This window comes from Leucopleurus acutus (genome assembly GCF_964270905.1).
Source record: "Leucopleurus acutus genome assembly, chromosome: 19".
In the NCBI taxonomy this organism is placed as follows: Eukaryota; Metazoa; Chordata; class Mammalia; order Artiodactyla; family Delphinidae; genus Leucopleurus; species Leucopleurus acutus.
The window spans coordinates 21,812,800-21,836,720 of NC_139161.1; the positions used below are offsets into that span (position 1 = coordinate 21,812,800).

Sequence of the window (23,921 nt, forward strand, 5' to 3'; positions counted from 1 at the left end):
AGGCCCTCTGCTCCCATGCAGACCCACAGGCTGACCCGCCCTCCCCACGCATGGGTGCACACCACCCCCTTAGCAGCCGCCTTCCTACCCTTGCTCCCTGCAGGCTGGTCCTGAGTCCTGAGGCCACGTGCTGTACTCTGTTTGAGGAACTCAGACTTGAGGCCCCCCAGGCCACGAGAGCCTTTGGGGGAGGAATCAGCTTTGGGCCCAGAGCTATGGCTGTGTGGGAAGAGGGGAGAGGTCTTCACTGGGGTGACCCAGCACGCCACCTGCCCTGGCCTCCCACCTCTTCGGACCTCCCCTCCATCCCGTCCGTGCCCTTCTGGGGACTGGAGGCCTCAATGCCCCTGCCACCCTCCCTGCCCCCAGCAGAGGGCAATTCAGGGGCCACCCTCAGGTCTGAAGGTGGGTCAGGAGGACGACCTCTGCCCAAGGTGTCTCCCACCCCATGGCCAGGACTGCTCCATGAGGGCTGGGCCTCACCTCACTTTGCGATAATCATTAAGCTTCTTGCTGATCAGAGCTTGGTTGGCACAGCCGGGGTCCTGGAGGAGGCGGAAGAGAAAGCAGACCCCATCAGTGCCCATGGCCAGCCCACCCAGGGCTTCTCCGTGGTCCCTGCCTCGGCCTCGCCTCCCCTCTCCTCCACCTGCCAGCTGAAGGGTGCAGACCCTGGAGCGAGGAAGACCAGGGCCGGACTCCCGAGCACCCCCTCACCAGCTGTGTGACCTTGGGCAATCCACTTAGCCTCTCTGAGCCTCAGTCTCCTCAGCAGTAACATGGGGAGACAACGTGGCAACCTCAGGGTTAGGGTGAGGAATTATGCACGTGGCACGCATCACAGTCCTGGCAAGGCACAATGAGGTGCCCCACGAGGGGCAGCTACTGCAATAATGAAGGTGACTTGGGACCCTCAGACAGTGCCTGTCGGGGACAGCCCAGCCAGTCCCCCCAGAAATGGGCCCCAAATTTCAGGTGCTTTCCTCCTTGCGGTGAGGAACGACAATGTCCTGGGGAGGCAGAGCCTGGGTCAGTGAGATGGTGTCCTCAGCGTGCACTAGCACCCCTCTACCTGTGGCCAGAGCAGTTGCACATCTGGACCAGGGCCCAAGCCACACCATCCTCCTGGCAGAGACCGGCCGCCAAGCCCAGGACCCCCACATAACTCTGCGCAGGTGTCCCGAGGCACCTGGCGGAGGGGGTGGGCGGAGGCAGAAAGCCCAGCCCAGGCTCCTAGTGTGCAGCTGCAGCTGCCCAGGAGGGGGCGTCACGTAAAAATGCTCCTGGAGTCCCTGCCAAAGCCCTTGGCTCAGCCCCTGCTGCCTGCTGCCAAGGCCGATCCTCTTGGCCTCCTCCCAAGGTCAATGTGTTTGTGCCCCTGCAGACAGGCCAGCCCTGTCAGAGGGGCCAGCCACAGTTTGGCCCAGGGGCACCCCTTTCTGTAATAATTCCACAGGAGACCCCCGCCTCCCAAACCTCCATCAAGAGGCTGAGGTTGGCCGGGAGCTGACCCCTCTGTGGCAGAGCCTGCCCAAGGCGGTCATAACGATGACGATAATAACAGTTACTGTCGTTCCTACAGCTATTATTGTCCCTGCCAGTCATGGAACACTAAAGACGCCAGGTCCTCTGTGAGCCACTGCCCCAAGCATCGTCTCTTCACACCAAACCCTTGGAGGGCACGGTTGCAAGGGGTACTCCTGTCAGCCCATTTTATGCAGGAGGGAACTGAGGCTCAGAGCGGTGAAGGGAGGATCCCGGCAGGCGAGAGGCGCCCGGGGCCTGCCCTGCCCTCCCTGGCCCGGCTGGGGCCGGGCCGGGCCCTCACCTCGCCCTCGGCCCTGCTGTTCTCTCGGATCGCTCTGATCCAGCCCAGCATGTCATCCCGGTCCTCAGCCTGAAAGAGATATTCACAGAAGTCAGCGGTGGTCAGCCGGAACACGTGCCTCCTCTTGGTCTCGCTGTAGGAGATGTCCACCAGGCAGGAGCCGATGCAGACGGGCGCCGCCTCGTCCTCACCTGCGACGGCCGCCGCCGCCCCCGCCGCCGCCGGCCCGGGCTCCCGCCGCTCCTTGCTCAGCGAGAGCGAGCGCGCCCGCAGCGCGGCGTACACCCGCTTCCACTGGCGCAGGCCGCCGCCAGCTTTCTGCAGGGAGACACGGGGAGAGGGGGAGAGAGGGGAGGGGGAAGGGGTGAGAAGCCAGGCCTGCCCTCCTCCCCGACCCCAGAGCCCAAGGGGGCCCTAGGCGCTGCAGACAGTGGACAGCAGTGGGGACCCCACCCCGCTGGCCGCCGGGAGCCCTCTGCTCCACTCCCGCCGGCACCTGGGGCAGCCTCCTGCCCACAGTCCCCCAAGTCTCTCAGCCCCTCACCGGCCTGGACACCCGTACCCATCGTTCTCAGTCCCCGCAGAGGGTCCCCAACCTTCGCTTTACCGCTCCTCTGCCGTTGGCAATGCCCCAGAGAACCAGCAGGGGGCTCCAGAGGGCAATCGGGCCCCCCACCAAACATGACCCACCTTACATAAAATCCTCCTAAGCCATTCCTGGTCCACAGACTGCTTCCCTCCGGGCAAAGCTAGTCAAAAGCTGTCAACCACACTTGCTCTCCCCGCTTCTTTGCCTCTCATTCAAGACTCCACTCAGTATCCCCTTCCTGGGAAGCTGCTCGCCAGGTCACCCAGGCGCCATGTTGCCGAAGCCAGTGGCAGCGTCTGGGCACTTCTCAGCCCTTTGCTTAGCCTCTCGGTGGCATATGACCCAGCGAGCGGTCACTTCTTCCCTCTCCAAACTCTCTCTTGGCACCCAGGACCCTACGGTTCGTGGTTTTCCTCCTAACTCCGCTGGCTCCTTCTCTGGTCCCCTCCACCCAACATCCTCTACACCAGCGGTTCTCAACCAGGGCGAAGAGCCGTCAGGGGACATTTGTCTGAAGACGTTTTCAGTTGTCGCACCCGGGGAAATGCTATGGCATCTAGTGGGTAGAGGCCAAGGATGCTGCTAAACATGTCGGATGCCCAGGACAGCCCCGCAGCAAAGAATCATCTGGTCCAAAATGTCAACACTGCTGAGGCTGACAGTCCCTGCCCTAAAGGAAGGGGAGCTCCAGAACTTTGTCCTCGGCCCTCCTCCTCCTGCATGCCTCCCCCATGATGCCATCCACACCCATGGCTTTAAATCCTGTCTGTCTGCTGATGGTGATGCCCAGATGTACCCCTGGCCCAGCATCTCCCCCGAGCCACACTCCAGTACCTCCAACTGTGTGCTCAGTGTCTCCATTTGCATCCCACGGGCACTGCAGGTGCCGCTTGCTCACCACGGGGGCCCATCAAACCTGTTCTCCACCCCCACCTCCATCTTTTCCAGCTCAGTAAATCCACCCAGTTGCCCAGAAACTTGGGAGCTGCCCTTGACTCCTCCTCATTCTTCACCCCTGACATCCAACCCGTCAGGAAATCACAACTGTTCTGCTTCCAAAATATCACCTGCCTCCATCTTTCCTGCCACCACCTTGCCCACACCAGCAACACCTCTTGCCTGGACCACTGCACAAACCATCCCAGGCTCCGCTCTCCTTCCTGCAACCTCTTCTCCACGCAGCAGCTGCAGTGGCCATTTGAAAATGTAAACGAAGTCCTGTCTCTCCCCTGCTTCGTGCCCTCTCATGGCTTCCCGTCGCCCTTGGAATCGAATCTAAGTTCTTCTGTGATCTGGCCCCTGCCTCTCCTAACCCATCCCTCTTTCTTTCTCACGATGTCGAGACACAGGGGGCTTTTCCAGTGAACAAGCCAAGCCTTTCCTTTCCCGGGGCCTCTGCACGTGCTATTCCTTCTGCCCAGAGCCCCTTCTCTTGCTTCTCCACGTGGCTGCTTCCTTCTCGCCCTTAAGGTCTGAGCTCAAGGTCATCAACATCACCTCCTCAGCGAGGCCGCGCCTCTAAGCATTCTTCCCCTCACGGCAGCTCCCGGCTTCCTCCCAACTTAAAGGCAATCACATCACCCTGTTCATATCCCCTGAGTGCCCACTGTAGTCTCAGGTTACTGGCTGTGGGTGGCTTTCTCCAGTACAGAGAAAGCTCCTGGCGCAGGGAGCTCGTCTGCCCTCTCACCTCCATACTCCTGGGCCTAGAGCCATGCTGGCACAGGGTAAGTGCTCATCAATATTTACCGAATAAATGAATTAATCGGCCTCAGAACACCCTGCAGGCGGGGGTTCCATCTCCCCCATCAGATCAAGGGCTCCTTCCCTCTGGCTCACGGCCCACCTACGACTCCACACCCAGCCCAAGCTTCTATCTTCAGAGCAAACCAGATGAGGAGACTTCATGGCTGGCAGGTGAACATAGCCACATCCAGCCATGAACCCTGCCCATCATCACATACCTGCTGGACCAAGGCAGGGACGTTCAGAGCAGGAGACAGTAGGGCCCTCCAGGAGAAGTTTCGTGTCAGAGTGAGGTGGTGACAAGGGTGCCCCTTTGAGACTGAACCAGCTAGGTGACCTTGGATAAGTCAGGCCCCCTCCCCTAGCATCAGTATGCCCTACTGGTAAAAACGAGGGGTGAGCCAGCTGGTCTCCAAGTTGCATCCAGCTCAAATGCTGGGTCTGTGGCTGCAGGGATGGGTCACACCCACCCACGCCCTCCACCGCCTGACAGTCAGTGGTCTCCAAAAGAGACTGGGAGCTGGGGGCGGGGAGAGGCTGGACTTGCTGAAGCAGACAACATCTGGCTGGCGATCAGGACCCTGGACAGACCGAGAGACCAGATGGGAGTGGAAAGCCCTCTCCTTCAGAACCGACCAGTGAGCAGGAAGGGGCCAGGTCCTCTCCCTGCCCAGGAGACACTGGCGTCTGGGCTGCCAGAGGCCACCCAGAGCTGGGGGCAGGCTATGTGGCAGGCAGAAGTCAGCAGGTGTCACCAGGCCCTCCGAAGGGCTCAAGCCTCGGGCTGGAAGTCTTCGTCCACACCTGGCTCCTCCTCCTTGGCCTCCATCCCCCACTTCCTCCCGAGGCCCGGCCGTCTCTTGCTTTCTCCCTCAGTGTCCCCGCGCCCACGGCTACAGGTGCTTGTGTCCTCTCTGATGGACAAATGCCCTCCCCAGGTGGACCTCCCTCCCAATGCCACACCCTCAGAGCCTCTGTTGCCAGGACACCTCCGCAGAAGTGTGCGCCAGGGCCCTCGGACTCCAGAGGCCCCAAAGGAACCTCTTGGCTTCCTCTCCCCAAACCTACCCCTCCGGGGCCCTGTGGCTCTGGGAAGGGTCCCACCACTCTCTGACCCCACAGCCCAAGCTGGGACCCCAGGAACCTCCTCCATCCTCTCTCACCTCCCAGCCCTCAGCCCGCCCAGGCTTTCCTTACCCCTGAATCTCTCTAAGGTGTCCCCTCCCCTTGGTCCCACTCCCCTCGCTCACCTGGACAGCAGCAATGGCCTTGTCTCCTCCTGTCACAGGTGCAACACTTACCTCCTGGGCTCACACCTCCCACACCCCACCCTTAAATGCCTGCAAAGGCTCGCCCTGAGCGATGCGCCCGCGCCCAGGCGCCCGACACCCCACCCGGCTTCCATCTCTTGCCCTGGCTCCCAGCTGCCCAGCACCCCCTGCCACCCTGTTCCTAGCCGTTCAGGAGGGCATCTCCCCTGTCAGACCACACCCCCACCTCCCTCCTTTGTGTGGACTCCCACACACCCTTCACAGCCTTCCAGACATCCCCTCCCACCCTGCTGAGGTCAGGGTCATACGCTACTATATGCCGCTCCCCTGAACTCCCCCATCACAGCCGTCAAGCATTGGTAACTGGTAAGCAACAAATGCCTTCTCTGCCCAGCAGGAACCCCAGCAGGGCAGGACTGGCCTGGCTCCCTCACCACTGAATCCCCGGAACCTCAACGGAGAACTGGAGCAGGGTAGGCTGTTCATCATTACCTGCGGGCTGGACGAGGGCACAGATGAGTGCCGCTCCTGCCTGGACTACACTTCTCACTTCACCCTCACACTGGCCCTTGGAGTAGAACAACACTGTCCCCATCTTACAGATCAGAAAAGTGAGGCTCAGACGTTAAGGGGGTTGCCCGAAGCCTTATGCTTGATAAGTGGCTGGGCAGGAATTCCAAGGCTGTCTGACTTCAAAGCTTATGTTCTTTTCAGGTACAAGGCCCTTAGAAGGCAGGGTGGAAAATTCAAATAATAGCATTAAGCAGGATAGCTGCTCCCGGGGGCCAGGCACTGGGTGAGCGCTTTTTGCTTAGATCATCTCATTTAATCCTCAGCAAGGGTGTATGAGCTAGTGATTATCATTTGCTCCATTTACATACGAGGAAACTGGTAGGTGAGCCAAACAAGCTCCCCCAGCAGCTCGTGGCACAGTGAGGAGCCAAGCCCAGGCTCACGCTAACCACTCTGCTCCGCTCTGCCTGGGCCACTCGGGTGACAGCAGTCGGGCGGCCTCCTCCTCCCTCTTCTGCTGCCTGGAACCTGGGATTGTACTCCATGGACCCAGGGGCCCCGCCTTCTCCCCTTGGGATCCTGCTTACCTCCCGGCCTCAGGCCCAAGCCCCCTTCATCTCTCACCTGGATCTCTGTGGCGGCCCCAAACTGTTCTTCTTGCCTCCCTCTGGCTCTCTCTTAATTCACTCCCCAGGAAGCCCAGTGGAAGAGGCCCCACGGGCTTTTAGTTGCCCTTAGGATGAAGCCTAGAACCTTGGCTGGCCTTGAAAAGGCTAACCTCTGCTTTCTTTTGGGGCTTCAGCTCCCCTAAAAGAATCACGCTGGCCTTGCTCTCTCATTTTCCATGAGCCCCAGTGGCCATTTTGGGGGTGATCTGCCAACCAAGGATCAACCATGGGATGGTTCTATCAGAATTCCAAGCACAACTGGATCAGATCCACCCCACAGCAAAGACCACCTCTCTGGCTAACTCTTTTTCATGAGTTCTTTAGGACCCCCGGAAGTTCTTCCTAGCATCTAACCTCTACCCCTCATGCTGCAGCCTCAGCTGGCTCTCCTTAGCTCCAGAGGGTGGGTGTAGGAAAAGCTGGGAGTTCTGCTGGAGCCAGCTTCCATCCACCTCCGGCTCATTCCTCCAGCCATCTTACCTTCCCCTTCTTGGTGAGGACCTGCTTATAATACAACCAGCCTTCTCTCCTGATGTCGCTGAAGGTTGCGTCCGAGAGGTCAGAGGTTGAGTGTCGCTTGGAAGGAGCGTCAGCGTCTTCGGAAGTGCCCCAGCTATCCAAGGACTGCAGAGAGACGACAGAGGGCAATTTAGGGTGGCTCCCACAGTGCCAGCATCTCAGAAACCCCATGGACCATTTGCAGCCACAAGGGCCCGGCATATGCCTGTGCTACGCTCTGCTGTGCTGTGTGGCCTCATGGGCCTTGCTTACCCTCTCTGACCCATCTGTGTTGAGGTCATGAGACATATGTGATGGGGAAGCCAGAAAGGAGGAAAGGCTATGACCTGCAGGCCACATGCCTCACCACGCTTAACTTTATAGACTCGAAGGAACTAAGGAAGCAGAGGAAGTGATTGTGTCCACATGGAGTTACATAAACAGAGGAAGTGGGAACATCAACAAAGACCGAGTTAGTGGAGCAGGTAGTCATGTCCACAAGGAGTTAAACAGAGGAAGTGATAGTGTCAGCAGGACTCCAGCAGTAGAGGTGACAGGTCAAGGGATAGTTAAGTAAGCAGAGAACGTGATAAGGAATAAGCCAGGTGACACTTGAAATCAATATGCCTTTTCCAACCCATCCATAATCAAAAAGATTTAAGGTCATTTCAGAACTGATTCTGTGTCGGGACTTCCCTGGTTGTCCAGTGGTTAAGATTCTGCTCTCCCAACGCAGGGGGCCTGAGTTTGATCCCTGGTCAGGGCACTAGATCCCGCATGCTGCAACTGAAGATCCCGCACGAGGCAACGAAGACCCCGCACGAGGCAATGAAGATCCCACGGGCCACAATTAAGACTCGGCACAGCCAGGTCCTGAGGCTGGAAATTTCAGCCTCTCCATCACTCTCAACCCTGTGTGTCCCCCCCCTTTCCAGGGTGTCCCCTGTCCCCTGAAGACACCATGCAAATACTGACCCAGTGCCTCCACTGTGTAGGCACTGTTTTAGGTATGCAGAGGGGTCAAACAGTGAATAAGACAAATGAAATCCCTGCCCTCATGGAGCTTACATTCAAGCTGGGGAGACAGGCAAGAAAGGAGATGGACGCACAAATTGTGTAACGTGAGAAGTGCTAGGAGAAGAGCAGAGTGGTGAGGGGAGGCATGAAATATCAGGCATAAAGGCTGAAATTTCACAGAAGGCCTAAAAAAATCTAAAGAAAGTGAAAAAGTGAGTCATGTGGCATGTGGGCCGTGGAAAGGGCCTTCTAGACGGGAGATGGGGGAGCGGCGGCTGGAAGGACAGTGCAAAGGCCTTGGGAAGGAAGGCTCACGGTGTCTTTAGGTGATGACTGAGCCCACAGAGAGGGTGGGTCACATGGCCGACACGAGGTGAGTGTGGGGACAGCCGAGGCCGGAAGGAGATGGGAGCCGGAGGGGCCCATTTCGGGTTGCAGGAGTCACAGGCTGGGTCCCTCTGCCAAGGTTGGACTCCACAGCTGAGGGGTGGGCCCCTGGGCCCCTCCCCAGACCTCCGACACCCTCACCCACACACACGTGCCACTCACCCCATCGGTGAAGAAGCTTCGGAGCATCCGCAGGCTGGGCACGCGGTTCGGCAGGCGCCTGGGGGTTGAGGACAGAGGATGAGGGCTGTGCGAGGCACAGCCAGGACCTCCCACAAGCCCCAAGGCTCAAAGGCCCTCTGGGGGTAAGCAGGCTGCCCCGGTGTGTAGACGAACGACCCCAGGGCCAAGAGCCCCTCCACAGCCCCCATCCTCACCGCAGAGCCCGGCCCTCGTCCCGGAAGGTGTTGAGCCCGTCGTCGCAGGACTTGGAGCGTTCGGTGGTGATGGCCAGCAGGTAGGAGGAGCGCCGGCCGGCCTTGATGCTGCCTGTGAAGCCGTCCACAGGTGCCCAGGGTCAGCGGGGCAGCAGGCGGGGGCTTCCCCAGATCCCTCCTGTCCGGGCAGGGCCAAGAGGGGACTCTCCCCGTGGGTCCCCAGGAGGAGCAGAAGCCAGTCGGAAGAGGCCAGACATCAGGCAGCGGGCACCCCTGGGGCCAGGCAGCAAGGGAGTGGGTGGGGCTGGGGGTGCGGGCAGCACTCACTGCAGTCCTGGGAGTAATGGCGGCCGAGGGCAAAGGTGAAGGTTGGGGAGGAGGGGCTGGTGCCCAGGACAGGGGCTGAGTTCATGGCGCTGGAGACCACAGCAGAAGCAGGGACGTGCTTGGCTTGGAGGTCAATGCTGGGGCTGGTGGGCTCATCTGCGAGAGCGGAGGGAGCGGTGGGTGAAGCTCTCAGAAGGCTGAACCTGTCTGTCCCCCCGGCCCCAGCCTCCCATCCGGGCCGGGACCACATCCCCAAGGCTCCAGAAGCCCTCCAGGGCCCTGCTGGCAGCATGCCCACTGCCGAGGGAGCTGACCCACCATGGGGGTCCCAGAGCCACCCCCCATCTGCAGACCCTCCCACTGTGGTCACGGAGGCTCAGCCTCTGCCTCCTCCATCACACTGAGGGCACCCAGGAGTGGGGTCGAGCCATCTCTCTTAGTCCTGGCCGGGAGGCAGGCCTCTCTGAGCCCATGGCTGGTGTCTCCCCCATCAGACTGGGAGCTTCTTAAGGATAAGGACCATCTCCCCCACCAGCTGGGGGCTCCCTGAAGGTGGCTGCCACGTCCCCCCCCAAGACTGGAAGGACCCTGAAACTAAAGACTTTACCTCCCGCCCTCAGACTGGGAGCTTACTGAGACAAGAGGCTGCGTCTGCCCTGTTAGACTGAAGGCTGGCTTGGGGGGCCAGTGGCTGCTTCTCCACCACTCCCATGGCTGCCCTAGGGTGAGCTCACCACTCTCAGCCCCAGTTACCATCTCTGGGCTCCTGCACCCCAGTCTTCCTCCCGAGCCCCTAGACCCAGCCCAGTTCATTCTGCTCCCTCCATGAGCGCCTCTTATTCAGCCGAAACCTCTTCCTGCCTCGCTCCCTCTCTTTCCCAATATGGAGGTGAAGCTCCACCCTCCCGTAAGGCCAGAAACCTGGGAATCACTGACCCCTCCACTCTCTTGCCTCTCCCTTACCCAACATCTATTCTAAAGGCAGCAAATTTTCAGTATTCCCTCTGCTCTCAGAATGAAATCCCAACTCCCCAGTGACTGACAAGGCCCCGCCAGACCTGTTCCGATGACCTGGAAGGGCATCCTACCTCTCACTTCAGGGTCTTTGCATATTCTAGTCTCTCTCCCTGAACATTCTTACCCTAACTCCTTCAAGTCTTAGCCGAAATTTCCTTTTTCTCCAAGATTCTCTCCTTGGCCACCATGCCCCGGTCTATCCCTGCTCTGCCCCCTAGAACTCCCTGTACTCCTATCACACACCCATTCAACTGGATCGTTCTTGTCTGATCATCTGTTCCCATGGTTGGATCACACACTCCAGGACAGCACGGAGCCTAGCACAGTGCCTGACACAAATATGTGTTGGATGGATGGAGGGATGGAGGGTGGACAGAAAGAACAAAGAGTGAAAGGAACAAAGGAAGGATGGAAAAGAAAGAATGAAAGGATGGAAGGACAGGTGAAAGGAAGGAACAATGGAAGGAAGGAGGGAGGAAGAGGGAGGGAAGGAGAGAAGGAAGGGAGGGAGAAGGGAGGAGGAAGTAAAGGTGGATGGAAAGAAGGCTGGAAGGGTCAATGAATGGGAGGAAGGATGACGGGATGATGGAAGGGAGACAGAAGGATGGATGGAGGAATGCAAGAATGGACAGTTGGATGGACAGACAGATGGACGGACACAGAAACGGGTTGACCCCATCAGCACCCAACCCAGAGTTTTGCCCATGGTGGCAGGTGGGTAAAGTCCAACAGGGCACAGAAAACCAAGTCTCCCAAGACAGCCACCTGCACCGTCACTCACCGATGAAGGGAATGGAAGCCAGAGAGTCGTCAGTAGTGGCCAAAGGAGCCACCTTTCTGCCCAGGCGTTCCCCTCGCCCACTGGCCTCTGGCTCTGGGGACTCGTCACCAAACCCAAGGTTCATCTGTCTGGAAGGGGGCAGCTGGACCTTGCGGCCCGTTGGAGGCTTCTGCCTCAGGACCACTTCGTCACGGCGATCCTCGGCGGGAGGCTCCAAGGCCCTGGTGCCGGGTTCTGGTCGGACAACTCTTGGTGGTTCAGAGGCCTCCGGTGGGAATGGTGCAGGGGACTGGGCCAAGTTGAAGGTGGGCAGCCCCCCAAAGGGCGAGTCCCGGAAGGAGAGGGCGTGCAGAAGTCCAGTCCGGCGCTGGAATGACGGGCTATAGCTCCGGTATCCGATATACCCAGCGTCATCCAGGCCCTGCAGGCCAGGCGGGGGTGGGGCCTGGGGCCCGGGCAGGTCCCTGGGTGGGCAGGCGGGGGTGCGGGCAGACGGACGCTGGGAAGCCCAGCCACAGCGCTCGAAGCGGGGCGACACCAGTGCCCCTGGCCCAAGTGCCTCTGCTGAGCGGGTGGCCCGGCTCAGGTAGTCGTCTGAGCGAGCGCGGAGCCGGCCCTCCTCGCCCAGCTGGCTCAAGGCACCCTGGGAGGTGGAGCAGGGCCACGGGCGGTGGGCAGTCACATCCTCCAGCCGGTCCTGGGAGGCACTGCGGGCCCGGGGGGGCATGGCGGGGCACCGTCTCTCCCCCGCCCTGCGGGGTACTTGGTTCGACAGCCAGTGTGACAAGGCCTGCTGGCACTCCAGTCTGCTGGGGGGCGCCCGGCTGCCAGGCTCCGGGAAGGCACGAAGCGTCCGGGGCTCCGAGGGGAGGCGGGGGAAGGCACCAGGGCTGGGGCGGGGCTGGCTCATCCCCAAGGAAGGGTTGTCCGGATGGGAGCGGGCAGTAGACGGGATGCGGGGCCCCGGGTCACTCCAGGCAGCAGGACTCCGGGGGTCACTGGGCAGTGCTGAGAGCGGCTCAGGCACCATAGTGGCCCAGGTAGAGACCCGGGCCGGCAGGGCGTAGGTCTTTCGGGGGTAGCAGATTGGGGGTGGCTCTGGGATGCTCCGGGCCTCTCCAGAATACGGCTTGTTCCCCTTCAGGTAGGCGTCCTGGGAGTAGGCCTGGCCGGGGACACAGAAGCAGGTAAGCAGGTCTGAACAGGCCTCACAGGGGAAGGCTACAGCAGCCCCTGGAGGTCAAGGTCTCCAGAGAAGGGGACTGAAGGGAGGGGACCAAGCAGGGGGAGTCCTGAGTGGGTGGGGGTGAGAGGGCATGCTCCAAAGAGAGTCGGGGGGGGGGGGGGACAAAGAAATAAGAGGCCTTTGAGAGTCTTACACACACACACACACACACACACACACACACACTCTCTCTCTCTCTCTCTCTCACACACACACACACACACACTCACTTGAGAAAGAGCCAGGATTTTTCTAAGACTTATGACAAGGACTGCCTTTAGCCACAAACATTCCAACATCTGTTTTCTGGGGTCCTCCCCCGATGCTGGCCTCAGCTGCCTCCCTGCTTTCTTACGTCCAATGGTGCCCACAGACCCTCGGGTGGAGCTGGGAAACCCTACCAGAGACCAGTCAAGGTGGCAGACGACAGGGGAGGAAGCGGCCTAAGGGGTGTGTCCAGGGTGGGGTGGGCTGGGGGTGGGCAGGGGCTGGGAGAGCCCAGCTGTCCCTCCATCCCCTGGATGGGAAGCTGAGGGCCCGGCTCCTGGGCCACTGGGGTGAGGAGGAACTTGCTTCTCTGGGCCAGGCTTGGGGGAGGGGCCAGACTGGCTAAGGGGCCTTGGGCCACCTTCTGGCACCCCAGGCCTGGAATTTGGCGCTGGGAGCTGAGGCTGACGCTGCATTGCTGAGGAGTGACAGGGCCGGGGGCCGGGGGCCGGCGCCCAGGCCCAGCCAAAAAAGGAGGCGGCCCCCAGGGACAGCAGCCTTGTGGCCCTGGCCTAGCCTGGCCCATGATGGGCTGCCCGGGGGCCTATCTCAGGGTGAAGTATCAAAGAGGGAGGGTGAAACCAAACACACATACACACACATCACAAGGAGACACAGGAAAATACACACCCAGAGACACACTCACACACACATAGAGAAACACAATGAGACACACACACAGACAAATAACTACACCTCCAGTCCCAGGCACACACATCATGTGATGAGGACGAGCTAGACCACACCCCTACTCAGTCAGCCCCCTTCGGACCCACACGCCGCGGCCGGCCGGGAACACTCACGTACCTCTCCCTCCTGCCATCCTGCCGGCTCCCCGGACTCCCCACATCACGGCAGTGGCGGCAGCATCCTGGCCCGCCTCCACCCTCCCCCCGCCCCCCGCTAAACCCCACTGACCACTGTGCCGGCCCTGGCCTCCGTCCCCCCAGGCTGCCCTCCCCGCGGCTGCCCTCGGGCCCCCACCGGCTCTCTCGCTGGCGGGAGGAGGAGGGAGGGGAAGATGGGTGTGGAGGGGCCTCGCCGCGTCGGCGGTGGCGTCAGCGGCTGCCGCGGCCCCATTGGCCTCCAGCATTGGCTCCCAACCACAGGAATGCCTGGGCCCCACCCTCCGGCCAGCCAGAGAGAGGGGGGCCAGCAGAGGCCCCCAGATGCTGACATCTGGGTCTGCCTGCCCACCCGAGCCTGGGCAGCAGAGCTCAAGGGGGCTGTCCCACCCTGCCCCCCTCCGGCTGGAGAGAGCAACGCCCCAGGTCCCGCCCTGTCACACCCCATCCCCCCAGCACACCGCCTGAGGGCGTACGGGCAGGGCCCTGGAGACTTGGGGAGAGCCGCCCGCCCCTGCCTCCCCCTCCCCAGGAAGGGCAAGGGGACAATCGAGGTCACAGGCTGGAGGTTCCCAGAGGGGCATGGGGCCAAGCATGGCACTGTGATTACAGTGATTGTGAGAGCACATCCAGGGCAGAAGCCAGCACTGCAGCCCCCAGGACCTCCCAGGCTTGGCCCTAGGCCGTCTCCGGGTGGGGGGGGGGGGGCAGTGACCTCGGAGGGCAAGCAAGTTGGCATCTGGCTGGCACCCAAGAGACCAGGAAACCGGGCACTGGGCAGAGGGCTGCTCTGGACTTGGGGTCAGAGCTGGGGGCGAAACAGAGAGAGACAGCATGTGTGTGTGAGTGTGCGTGTGTGACGCGCACGGAGCGCGTGGCATAAACGGGTACACGTGTGAGGGCAGGGTCCGCCGCGTGCAGCGTCTGTGGTGCCTGCTCTGTGAGCGGTGGGTGAACGCCGAGTGCTAGCTGTGACGGAAAGGGCATTTGCACTCGCATCGTGATTGTGGAAGTCCGGGTTGCTGTGACACCGGTGAGCGCACGTGCCTGTGCTGGGATGGAGCAGGCTGCGCGATGTCTGTGGGCGTACGTGTTGTGACAACAGCAAACATCTGTGATGTCCTAAGTGTTCGTGTTGTGGCGATGAGAAGTCCAGGTGTATGTGGTGGGACACACTGCGGTGTTGTGTTGTGGGGATCTGAGATGCTGAGGAGTGTGTGGTGCGCTGTGACGTTTGTGGTCGTGGGTGTGGGGTAGTGGGTGCCTGTGTGTAGCACCGAGGGGTGGTGTGTATCGTGGTAAGTGCCTGGTATGGTGTGTCTGGCAGGTGGTGTGTGTCATCACATACTGCAGTGTACGGTGTGCTAGTTGAAGGGTGGGCTGTGTGCGGCTGTGTATCTAGTGTTCTCTGCTTATGTATTGGGTGGTCCATGGTATGCAGTGTGAATGGGAGCACACGAAAGTGGGGTACTGTGTGTGTGTCTGTGTGTGTGGACACATCTATAGGAGACACGCTCACTCGAGGCCAGGCAGGGAGTGGTGTGGGGAACAGGTGTCTCACGGGAGCCACAGGAACGTGCCAGTCTGGCAGGGCCCACTGGGCCACGCTCCTTCCGGACACCCTGGCAGGAATCCTGCTGGCCAAGGCCAGCGCCTCCCCCTTCCCCAGCACAGCCCCGATTGAAGCAACCAGCAGCCCCAGCCCGGGGACGGGCCTGGCATCCCCAGTTGGGCAATGCCGGGCTGGTGCTGCCCCCACACTCACTCCTCCACCTCCCAGAGGGCCCGATGCAGGAGGGAGGCCCAAGGAGAAGGGCTGCATCCTGCCCCCAGCACCCAGGGTCCTCCACCTCAGACAGCAGGGCAGGACTCACCAGCTGGAGGATGTCCTCGTCCTTGGGCATGATGGAGAGCTCCAGGGTATCATCGCTACAGAGACAGGGCAGGGGGTCAGGCCAGGCTGAGGCAACAGGGTCTGGGAGAACAGGGATCCTGGTCGCCAGGGCACCACCAGGGCCAAGGGGGTGGGGTGAGTAGGGACTTGTGAGTGGGCTGGGGGCTCTCCTGGGAGAAGGGAGGCAGGGGCGCTCACCTATTCTGGATCAGAGCTATGACCTGGGAGTAGGTCTTCCCGATGACGCTCTCCCCATTCACCTTCACCAGCCGGTCTCCTGGGGACCAGGGACAGGGCCACAGGTGAGCAGGCCAGAGGGTGTCAATGGCCCTACCTGAGAACCCCTGTACCATGTATGGATGACAGTGGGGGACAGAAGCCTCCCCAACACCTGGATCCCGAAATTCCATCCTAACCAGAGGGTAGGGAGAAGAGACCCAGAGCTGTGCGATGAGCCATGTAACTGGGACAGCTCACCTGTTCGAAGCCCCGCCCTATGGGCAGGGCCATCCTCCTTCACATTCTTGACGAAGATGGTGTCCATGGGCTCCAGGCGGTGCCGGGGGGAGGGTCCTGGTGAGCATCAGTCAGGTTAGCTGGGGGTGGCTGCTGAAGGTCACACCCATGCACGCTACACACACAGGGGACACACACTCAGACAGTGATCACACTCACACAGACACAAACACAGACCCACACATCCACAGGGACACGGATGCACAGGCTCAGACAACACACTGCTGGGAAAACGAAAACACACGGAGTCACTCCTTAAATGGCTCCTGCGTCCCAGCACCGTGCTAGAAAGTAGACTACAGAGGATGGACAGACCTGGCCCTTGCCCTTGCCGAGCTCACAGTCTAGAGGGGCAGACAGACAGACATGCGCACGCGCGCGCGCGCGCGCACACACACACACACACGTCACAAGACAAAGGAAGGGTGCCATGAAAGCCCTGAAGATACACAGCAGGGAGGAAAACCCACACACACAGTGTCCACACCCAGACCCAAGGAGAGCCAAGCAAGACCCTGAGGCTCACAGAGACCCAGCACCTGCACCTCCCACCCCACTCCCGCCCCCAGGGTCAGGGCACTCCAAGCAGAGGCCTAAGGATCCCGGGACTGGCACTCGGCCCTTCATGACATCACGTTACACCCCAGCAACACTCCTCTGCTGCTAAGTGCTAAGTGCTAACTGTTAACTGTCTCCACCAGAGAAACGGGCCTGCTCTAGGTCAGCTGGTTCCTCCCCCATCACAGGCCTCTGCAATGGGGATTCGGGAAGACAGTGGCCCCATGGTTGCCCAGCAAAGGCCCCAGTGGCAGAGAAGGAAGTCTGCCTGTTCAAGGGGTTCTGTGTTGAATACCCCGGGAAGCCTGGGTTCCAGTAAGGAGCCGTTTGGGAGAGCAAGGGTGACAGCCAGGGGAGTTAGGCTCACATCCGAAAAGAGAAAGACCTCAGGGACCCCGTTATGCCCCGAGAACCCCAGTGTCTCTGTACCCAAGGATAGCCCTTGATCAGCGGCGTACTACCTCCCGCCCCGAGGGCCCTGCAGGCCCTGCCTCTGCCTCCATCTAGGCTGGGAGTAACTCCAGGGCAGGGGCCAGGGCTTAGAGACCTATCTGCTCCCCAGAACGCCACCCCCAGTGCGCAATGGACAGGCCCAGAGGAAGACAACTGCGAGAAAAGAAAGGGAGGACAGAGAGAGTGAGCAGAGGTTTCGAGCGGACACACAGGGAAGAGGCAAGACAGGGGCATCAGGCAAGGGTGGGGGGCGCAGCAGAATCCAGGCTGACCTGGGGGAGAGGGAGAGACACCAGCGGGAGGACCAGTCCCAGCTCAGCCCCAGCCCCTGGAGCCCAGCCCCCTGCCACTCCTCACCTCCTCCTCGGCCTCCATTCTCTTCCTCCTGCAGGGAACAGAGGTGGGTGTGGGCCCTCGGCAGCACAGGGGGAGGCCCAGCTCCACCTGGGAGGGCCCCTTCAAGCTCCCCCACCCAGCTGCCTCCCCTCTTATCATCTTTCAACTAGCCCAGCAGCCAGAGGGGGTGGGAGGGGTGTCCACGGGGAGGTCAAGTCCCAGGCAGCGTCCCCCGGTAACAGGAGCCCTCTCTCACGCCTGCCGATCCTGCTGCATCAGCATCTCAGCCGTCCGAAAGGCCCCAATCCAATGGGGGACCCACGACCCCTTCCCTTGGGGAGCTCGAAGCCCAATGGGGGAGGGGCCAAACACACACACACACAGACAGGACCCAGGCAGACACAGATAAGCAGGCATGACAAGTGCAAACAGTGGCTATCAGCTCTTAGAGCATGGGGAGGGAAGGCCTGATTAGAGCCCCTCTGGGAGGGGGTTTTAAGGCAAGTTTGAGGCCGGCTGGGAGAAGGCATTCTGGGTGAGGTGAGTGGGGTGTGCTGGTACTCGGTGGCAGAAACAGGACTGGATCAACTGAGCTGAAGCAGAAGGATGTCAACACCAGCAAGTGACAGGAGTCAGACTAAAGATTTCAGCTTTGAAAGGAGAGAAAGAGGGAGCCAGTGAATGTTCTTGAGTGGGAGTGAGCAGATGTGGAAATACTTCTGGCGTCTAGGTGCAGGGCTAAGAAATGGAGTCGAGGAGACCCACAAGGGAGGGTCTGGGGTCATCCTGGTGAGTGAGGGGGCGGGGCAGGGCACTGCATCTGGGGAGGAATCAGGAACAAGGGCAGGACGAAGTGAGAGAGACAGGCCAGGCCAGCAGGGTGTGGCATCTTCGAGTTGGACGGGACCTTTGGGGTCGTCTTGTCTAATCCTCTGTGCAGATCATCCACTTCACAGATGACAGGGTGTGACTTGTCCAAGGCCACTCAGAGACAACAGAGGAGCCAGTGCTGGAACCCAGGACTCTTGGGCATCCCAGCCAGGACAGGAAGGCTGCTGGGCTCTGCTGGAGAGCAGTCCCTCTGGCCCTGCCCTCCCGTGCGGGGAGCGTGCCCGCTGATGTGAGCTGCCAGCACAGTGAGTGGGTCGCAGAGGCAGATGGGTGCCTTGAGATGGGTGAGCTCCCTGTGGGCTCCCAGCCCTGGGCATGTTCTGGAAAGGCATGGAGCCCGTCCCTGGCTTGCCCTGCCCCAGGGTCTTCCAGTCCCCCATGTGAGCGAGGTCTCTCTGAGACAGGTCCACCACCCAGTCTAGACCACTCAGGCTGTGTCTGCAGGGTCACCCTCAGCAGGGCTCCCTGAGAGAAGGTGGAAGGGCCAGGAAGGAGGGACATTCTGGAGAAGGAGGGCTGGAAGGACTGGAGGGAGGTTCCAGGGAATTGGGAGGCTGGTGTCCTTGGGCATAAGGGGTGAGGCAGGGCCCCTCCCACACACCATCAGCCCCCACTTACAGCCAGTGCAAAGAGTTTATGCAGGGGCCCCAGACTCAGGGACAGGTGTGAGAGCTGCACAGCAACGTGTACACATGAAGCGTATACACAGACACGTGTCTAGATACACACGCATGCACGTACATGACTAGCATACCATGCACGCACGTGTGCATACAAAGAGACACGTGCCGGCACACAGACACAGGCAGAGAAACCCAATGCCTTGGTTCTCTGGCAGGTGGGACTAAGCTCCCCAAGGGAGAGTCCCCCAACAGCTGTGCAGGCCGGTCCCAGCCCTGGGGGAGGGGAGAAACAGGTTCGCGGACTCCAGAATAAATCTTTCTCCCCTCCTGCTGGGAGAGAGGTGGGGGAAGGGAGCCGGCCCCTCCTTGGGAGCCCTAGTTCCTGCCTAGGCCCCCCTCATGTCCTCCTGTCACGGACCCCCACCCCCAGCCCACACCGTGGATTAGGCTGAGTAGCCCTGGTTCCTGGGCTCAGAGAACTTGACGTTCATATGAGGGTTGGAAGGGCCCTCAGGGGTCAAATAGATCCATGCCCTCAGGAGATGGCAGGAGAAATGCTGCCCAGAGAGGGTGAGACCACCCAGGATTCACAGTGAGTTAGGAGTTGTGCCAGGACTGGAACCCGGGTCTCCAGCCCGGCCCAGGGCTCTTTCCAGGCCCAAATCTGAGGCCAGCACGGGCCTGGGGCGCTCTGGGAGGGGTCCCGGAGGACAGACCCCCGGAGAGCTCAGGCTAGGTAGAGGCAACTAACCCAGCTCAGAAGTGGCCAGTGGACAAGGGGTCCCCGGAAGCCCATCTCTCTGAGAAGCTGTTCACCTCCCAGAGGCTGAGAGTCGGGGGGGGGCATCCCGGCTCCCCCACCTCTAGCTCCTTGCCCCGAGCCAGCCACAGCCCCTTCTCCTGAGAAGACTGAGCCCAGAGCGGGAGGGGGCTTGTCCACGATCACCCCACACAGATGACCCAGCCAGGGCTGCCCCTGCCTCTCGGGGACCCTCTTGTCCAGGCCACAGAAGCACCGGAGAGGGGACAGCACAGAGGAATCCCCCCTGAAAGCTCCCTCAGGCCAGGCCGGCAGGGGCACAGGACGTGTACCTTCAGGCTACAGTGCACAGCGGACTCAGGCGGGTACACGATGAAGTGGCGCAGGGTGAAGCCAAAGCCGTCCTGGAGGCTTTTGTGCAGCCGCAGTGTCCTCGGGCCCTGCCAGGGGAGGGGGCGCCCGGGAAAGCACCCATCTCTTGGGCCCAGTGGCAGCTGTGGGAGCACAGGGAGCCAGGGTGAGACGCCAGTCTGCACACTGCCTCCTGCAGCCCAGAGCACCTGGGGGGCTGCCAGGTGCACAGACCCTCTTGTGCCCTGACCGACCCCCTGCTCTCCCCTTCCTCCTTCCCTTCCCCCCTCATCAGCCCAACAGCTTCTTCCTTCTTTCTTTCCTCAATCCCCTCACAACACCTTTGTGAGCAGGGAAATAACAGTGCAGCGAGCCACGTGTCCATACAATTCAGCTCGGCCAACGTTCACTGACTCTGGACACACAGCCTTCCTGCCTGGGAAGTGTCTGCCGCTGTCTGAGCTCATTCCCGCCTGCTGCCCAATCTCACACATGCACACACGCACACCTATGCAGACACAGACCCATCCATACACACTCATGCAGACAGGACACATCCCAAACACCCAGACAAGCACACTCATGTGCAAAGGTGCACAGACACACCAATGAGCACATACATGCTCACTCAGGTAGACACACAGACACACGCACACAGCACACACAAGCGCAGAGAGACTGACACACACGTGCATCCTTCAGGAGCAGCAGCAGGAACAGGTGGGGGACGACGAACCACAAGGGAGTGGACTGGACATCAGAGAGTCCACTGAAGGGACTGAGGCTCGGAGCCCAGCCCAGAGGCCTGGCTGGTTCACCGGAACTGAGTGGAGAACCGGGTGTGGGGGGGGCGGGGAGACACTCCGCTGCCCTCTGGCCGCCGCACCGGAATACTTGGGACTCCCCAAGATGACAGGGCAGAGGGTGTCTGAAGACGACAAGGGTTTGGGGGCACACGGGTCTGTTTCTCAGGCAAGAGGGAGAAGAGGAGGATGGTGCCTGAGAGGGGGCTCCCTTCAAGTGCCCTGCTCGGACACAGAGAGGGAAAGTGGGTGACAGGAGGATGTCAGAGAGATGGGTACACAGGGAGGCAGACGGCAGACTGGAGGACATGGGAGCCACGGACAGGCTGCCTAGTGAAAAGCCAGGAGGGCTCCCTCGGGGGCTCTTTAACCCCTGATCTCGGGCAGCCTAACCTACCTGGTGCCCCTAACCCAAACCCCTCAAAGGGCAAGAAGCCCCTCCCCCACCCTCAACAGTCCTCACCCCCTCATTCTTCCTTGGCACCAGGCAGGAGCCTTCAGCTGCGGGAAGACAGGTGCGGCTGGGTGCAGAGGGAAGAAGACCGTCGGTTTCGGGGTGAGGGGCTCCCACTTCACTACGAAGTTCCCCTGGCTTCCCCAGCTCGAATCCGCCACTCAAATGTACCGGTACTGAGAAGTCCCTGCATCCACCCTCCTGCTCACACATCCGGCAGAAAGAGCAGGTCCTGTGCCCAGCCCCAAGCTAGGGATTTCTGCGTGGGGTGGGAGGCTGGGCTGCATGGGGCGGGAGGTTTGGGGAGGGGATATCCTCAAATCTCAGTAGATTAAAGAAAAACGTAACAGAGGCAATAGGCTTACTTGGTACGGTCCCAGAGGACACAGCCAGGTGGAAGATACGAGGAGGCCGGGTGAAGCTCTGGGCCAGGGAGACCACTCTATAATCACATACTTCTGCAAAGCTACCCGGATGAGGCTGTGAGTTCCCTGTCCTCACAAGGGTCCAAGCAAAAGCTGGACAACCCCCACCCAGGAGGCCTCAGGAGGACTTAGCTGGGATTCTGGCATCGGGCAGGAGGCCCAGTGATGGCCCCTCAGCTCCTTCCACTTGTGGCTATAGTCTGGACTCTCCCACTGCGCCCCACACCCCCATGGGGGTCTGAGGAGCCCAGAGGAGAAAATTCTCTGGGAATTCTGCTGAGGTCTGAAATCCCCTGGATTTCCTATCTCTACAGACCTGGCAAGGAACTGATCAGGGAGGGAAGAGGGCCTCAGGGGACCCTCCACTGCTCCCTCCTACCAAAACCCCTGCTCTTCCCCAGCGTGGAGTGCCTCCCCTGCATGCCCTCCACCCGGGCTCTGGGCAGAGGCTGTTCACAGGGCCTATTGTTTGCTGGTGTCCTGGATTAAGGTTTAAGCCACCAGCTGCCCCAGTGACGAGAAGTGGCTGGGACAGGTCCCCGCACGTCCCCCACCACGTCCCCCAGCACACATCCTGACTGGAGCTGCCAGCTGCCTGGGGGTGCCACTCCCGGGGGCGGCTGGGGCGGTTAGAGGAGGGGCCTGTAATCCAGGGCAGTGGGCATGCCTTTCTCTCTCAGGTCCTCTCCTCACCCAGGCACCACGGGTGCCCCCTCCCTAAGCTCTACCTCTGCCTTTCCTCTTTTCCTTCCTTCCACTGCTCCTTCCCCCATCCCTGCCAACGAGGTTCCTGAGAATGTCAGTGTGGTAATCCCCCACCACAGCTACCACACCCCTGCCTGAAGAGGAGACACTGAGGCCCCCATCAGTGGCCAGATTTCGCCGCTCTCCTGTGGGAAGCTCTTCCTTAGTTTTAACCTCAGTCCTTCATTCTGTTATACATGCATGTTTCCTCTCCTCTCCTCCCCTCCAACCTGGGACAATACTGGGTCTTGCTCTTGTCTTGAAGGGGAGGGAGGTGACAGATGCAGAAACAGAGAAGGGAGCAGCAATGGAAGGTGATTAGATTGGGAAGAGGTACAGTTCACACACATCCCCAACTCTGCTGTCTGAGGTAGGCACAGAGACAAGGGGAAGGAGAGTGAGAGGCTCAGAAGACATAGGGAAATCACTGATTAATGCTCCCAGGCCCAGATCTATTTCCAAACACTCCCACTCTCATGTCAGGAAAGAAAGAGACATCTAGAAATACAACTGATGGTGGGAGAAGGGCAGGTGACCCCAGGGCCACAAATTAGACAGACCTGGACACGTGGTGGGTTGGCAACACCAGGAACTAGAACCCAGGAGTCCTGCTCCTCCCCTCCCCCAGAAGCATAAAGAGGTCATTGCAGGGAGTGCAGCTTTCATGCTGGGCATGGCGCCCACTGTGACTCACGCCCTACCAGCCTGGCCGATCCCAAAACGCTGTCCCCACCCCCCTCTCCAGCCCTGTCAGTCCTCACCCTGAGATCACTCATTACCTGCTGGGGCCCATTCTGCCACCTCAGCCTCCTTGGCTCGCTTGAAAACCCTTGTGTGTCTCTGCGCCCAGGTCCCCTACCAGGGAGACGGCAGAGTGATGCCCCTCCTGCTTCGTTAGGGTACCCCTGCATGGTTCTGACTCAGGGTCACTGCCAGCCCAAACTCTGCAGGATTCCATGTCCTGGCATCTCTTCAAACAACCCTGGTCCCTTCCATCCTTCCACCGCCTATAAACAAAGAGGCTTGAGCCCACTGGAGGCCACAGGCAGACTGAGGGTTGTAATCCGGCACCCCTGGAAAAGCTCTCAGCCACGAGCCTGCCGCCCTCACCTACATCTCTCCAGCTTCTCACTCACTCTCCACTCCGGAGGGGATCGGTCCCCAAGCGCAGGGCGCACACAGCTCAAGGAACGCAGGGAGTTGGTGGCCCGGTCCCACCCACCGGGGCGAGGCCTGCCCGGACCCCTGCCCCTGCCTCCGACCCCGCTGGCCCCCGAGGCGCTCACCCTGGCCGGGCGCTGCCCGGGCGCGCGGCGGTCGCTATGGCTGAGGCAGGGCAGCCAGAGGCAGCGCGGCTCCGGGGCGCTGCAGTCCACGCCGACGGCGCGCTCCCAGCGCCAGCCCCCGGCCCCCGCGCGCTCCACGCGCCACACAGCGCTGCCCACGAGCGCCGCGGCCGGCGGGGGCCCCCGGGCCCGGCCGCCGCCCCGGCCCCAGCGCGCCGTGTGCCGGGCTTCCGGAGACTGGCGCGCTGCGCGGGGGCCGGCGGCCGCTCTTCGGCGCCCGGCGGGCGGCGTCCTCGGCCCCCCGGGCGGCGGCGGCGGCGGCGGGCGGGCCCCGGGGGTCCCCGCCCGCCCCCCGGAGCCACGGGCCCGGAGCCCTGGGGCCCCGAGGGGACGGCCGGCCCGCGCGGACGGCGGCAGGACGGCTGCAGCAGCTCCGCGCCTCCCGCGCCTCCTGGCCGAGGGCGCCTGAGC

General features: G+C 61.1%; 1 protein-coding gene across 1 annotated transcript in view; it reads right to left on the reverse strand.

Annotated features, from left to right (window-relative positions):
* The window catches only part of ARHGAP23 (Rho GTPase activating protein 23), a gene marked incomplete at both ends in the record, with an annotated part of 71,220 nt that overhangs the window by 26,656 nt on the left and 20,643 nt on the right, over nucleotides 1–23,921 (reverse strand). The window contains 13 exons of the mRNA XM_082860353.1: nucleotides 89–219; nucleotides 484–545; nucleotides 1,829–2,146; nucleotides 7,096–7,239; nucleotides 8,680–8,737; nucleotides 8,895–9,006; nucleotides 9,222–9,377; nucleotides 11,020–12,184; nucleotides 15,231–15,285; nucleotides 15,449–15,527; nucleotides 15,728–15,823; nucleotides 17,135–17,162; nucleotides 19,720–19,881. Coding sequence (XP_082716479.1) covers nucleotides 89–219; nucleotides 484–545; nucleotides 1,829–2,146; nucleotides 7,096–7,239; nucleotides 8,680–8,737; nucleotides 8,895–9,006; nucleotides 9,222–9,377; nucleotides 11,020–12,184; nucleotides 15,231–15,285; nucleotides 15,449–15,527; nucleotides 15,728–15,823; nucleotides 17,135–17,162; nucleotides 19,720–19,881 — 2,566 coding nt within the window. The remainder of the gene's footprint in view (nucleotides 1–88; nucleotides 220–483; nucleotides 546–1,828; nucleotides 2,147–7,095; nucleotides 7,240–8,679; nucleotides 8,738–8,894; nucleotides 9,007–9,221; nucleotides 9,378–11,019; nucleotides 12,185–15,230; nucleotides 15,286–15,448; nucleotides 15,528–15,727; nucleotides 15,824–17,134; nucleotides 17,163–19,719; nucleotides 19,882–23,921) is intronic.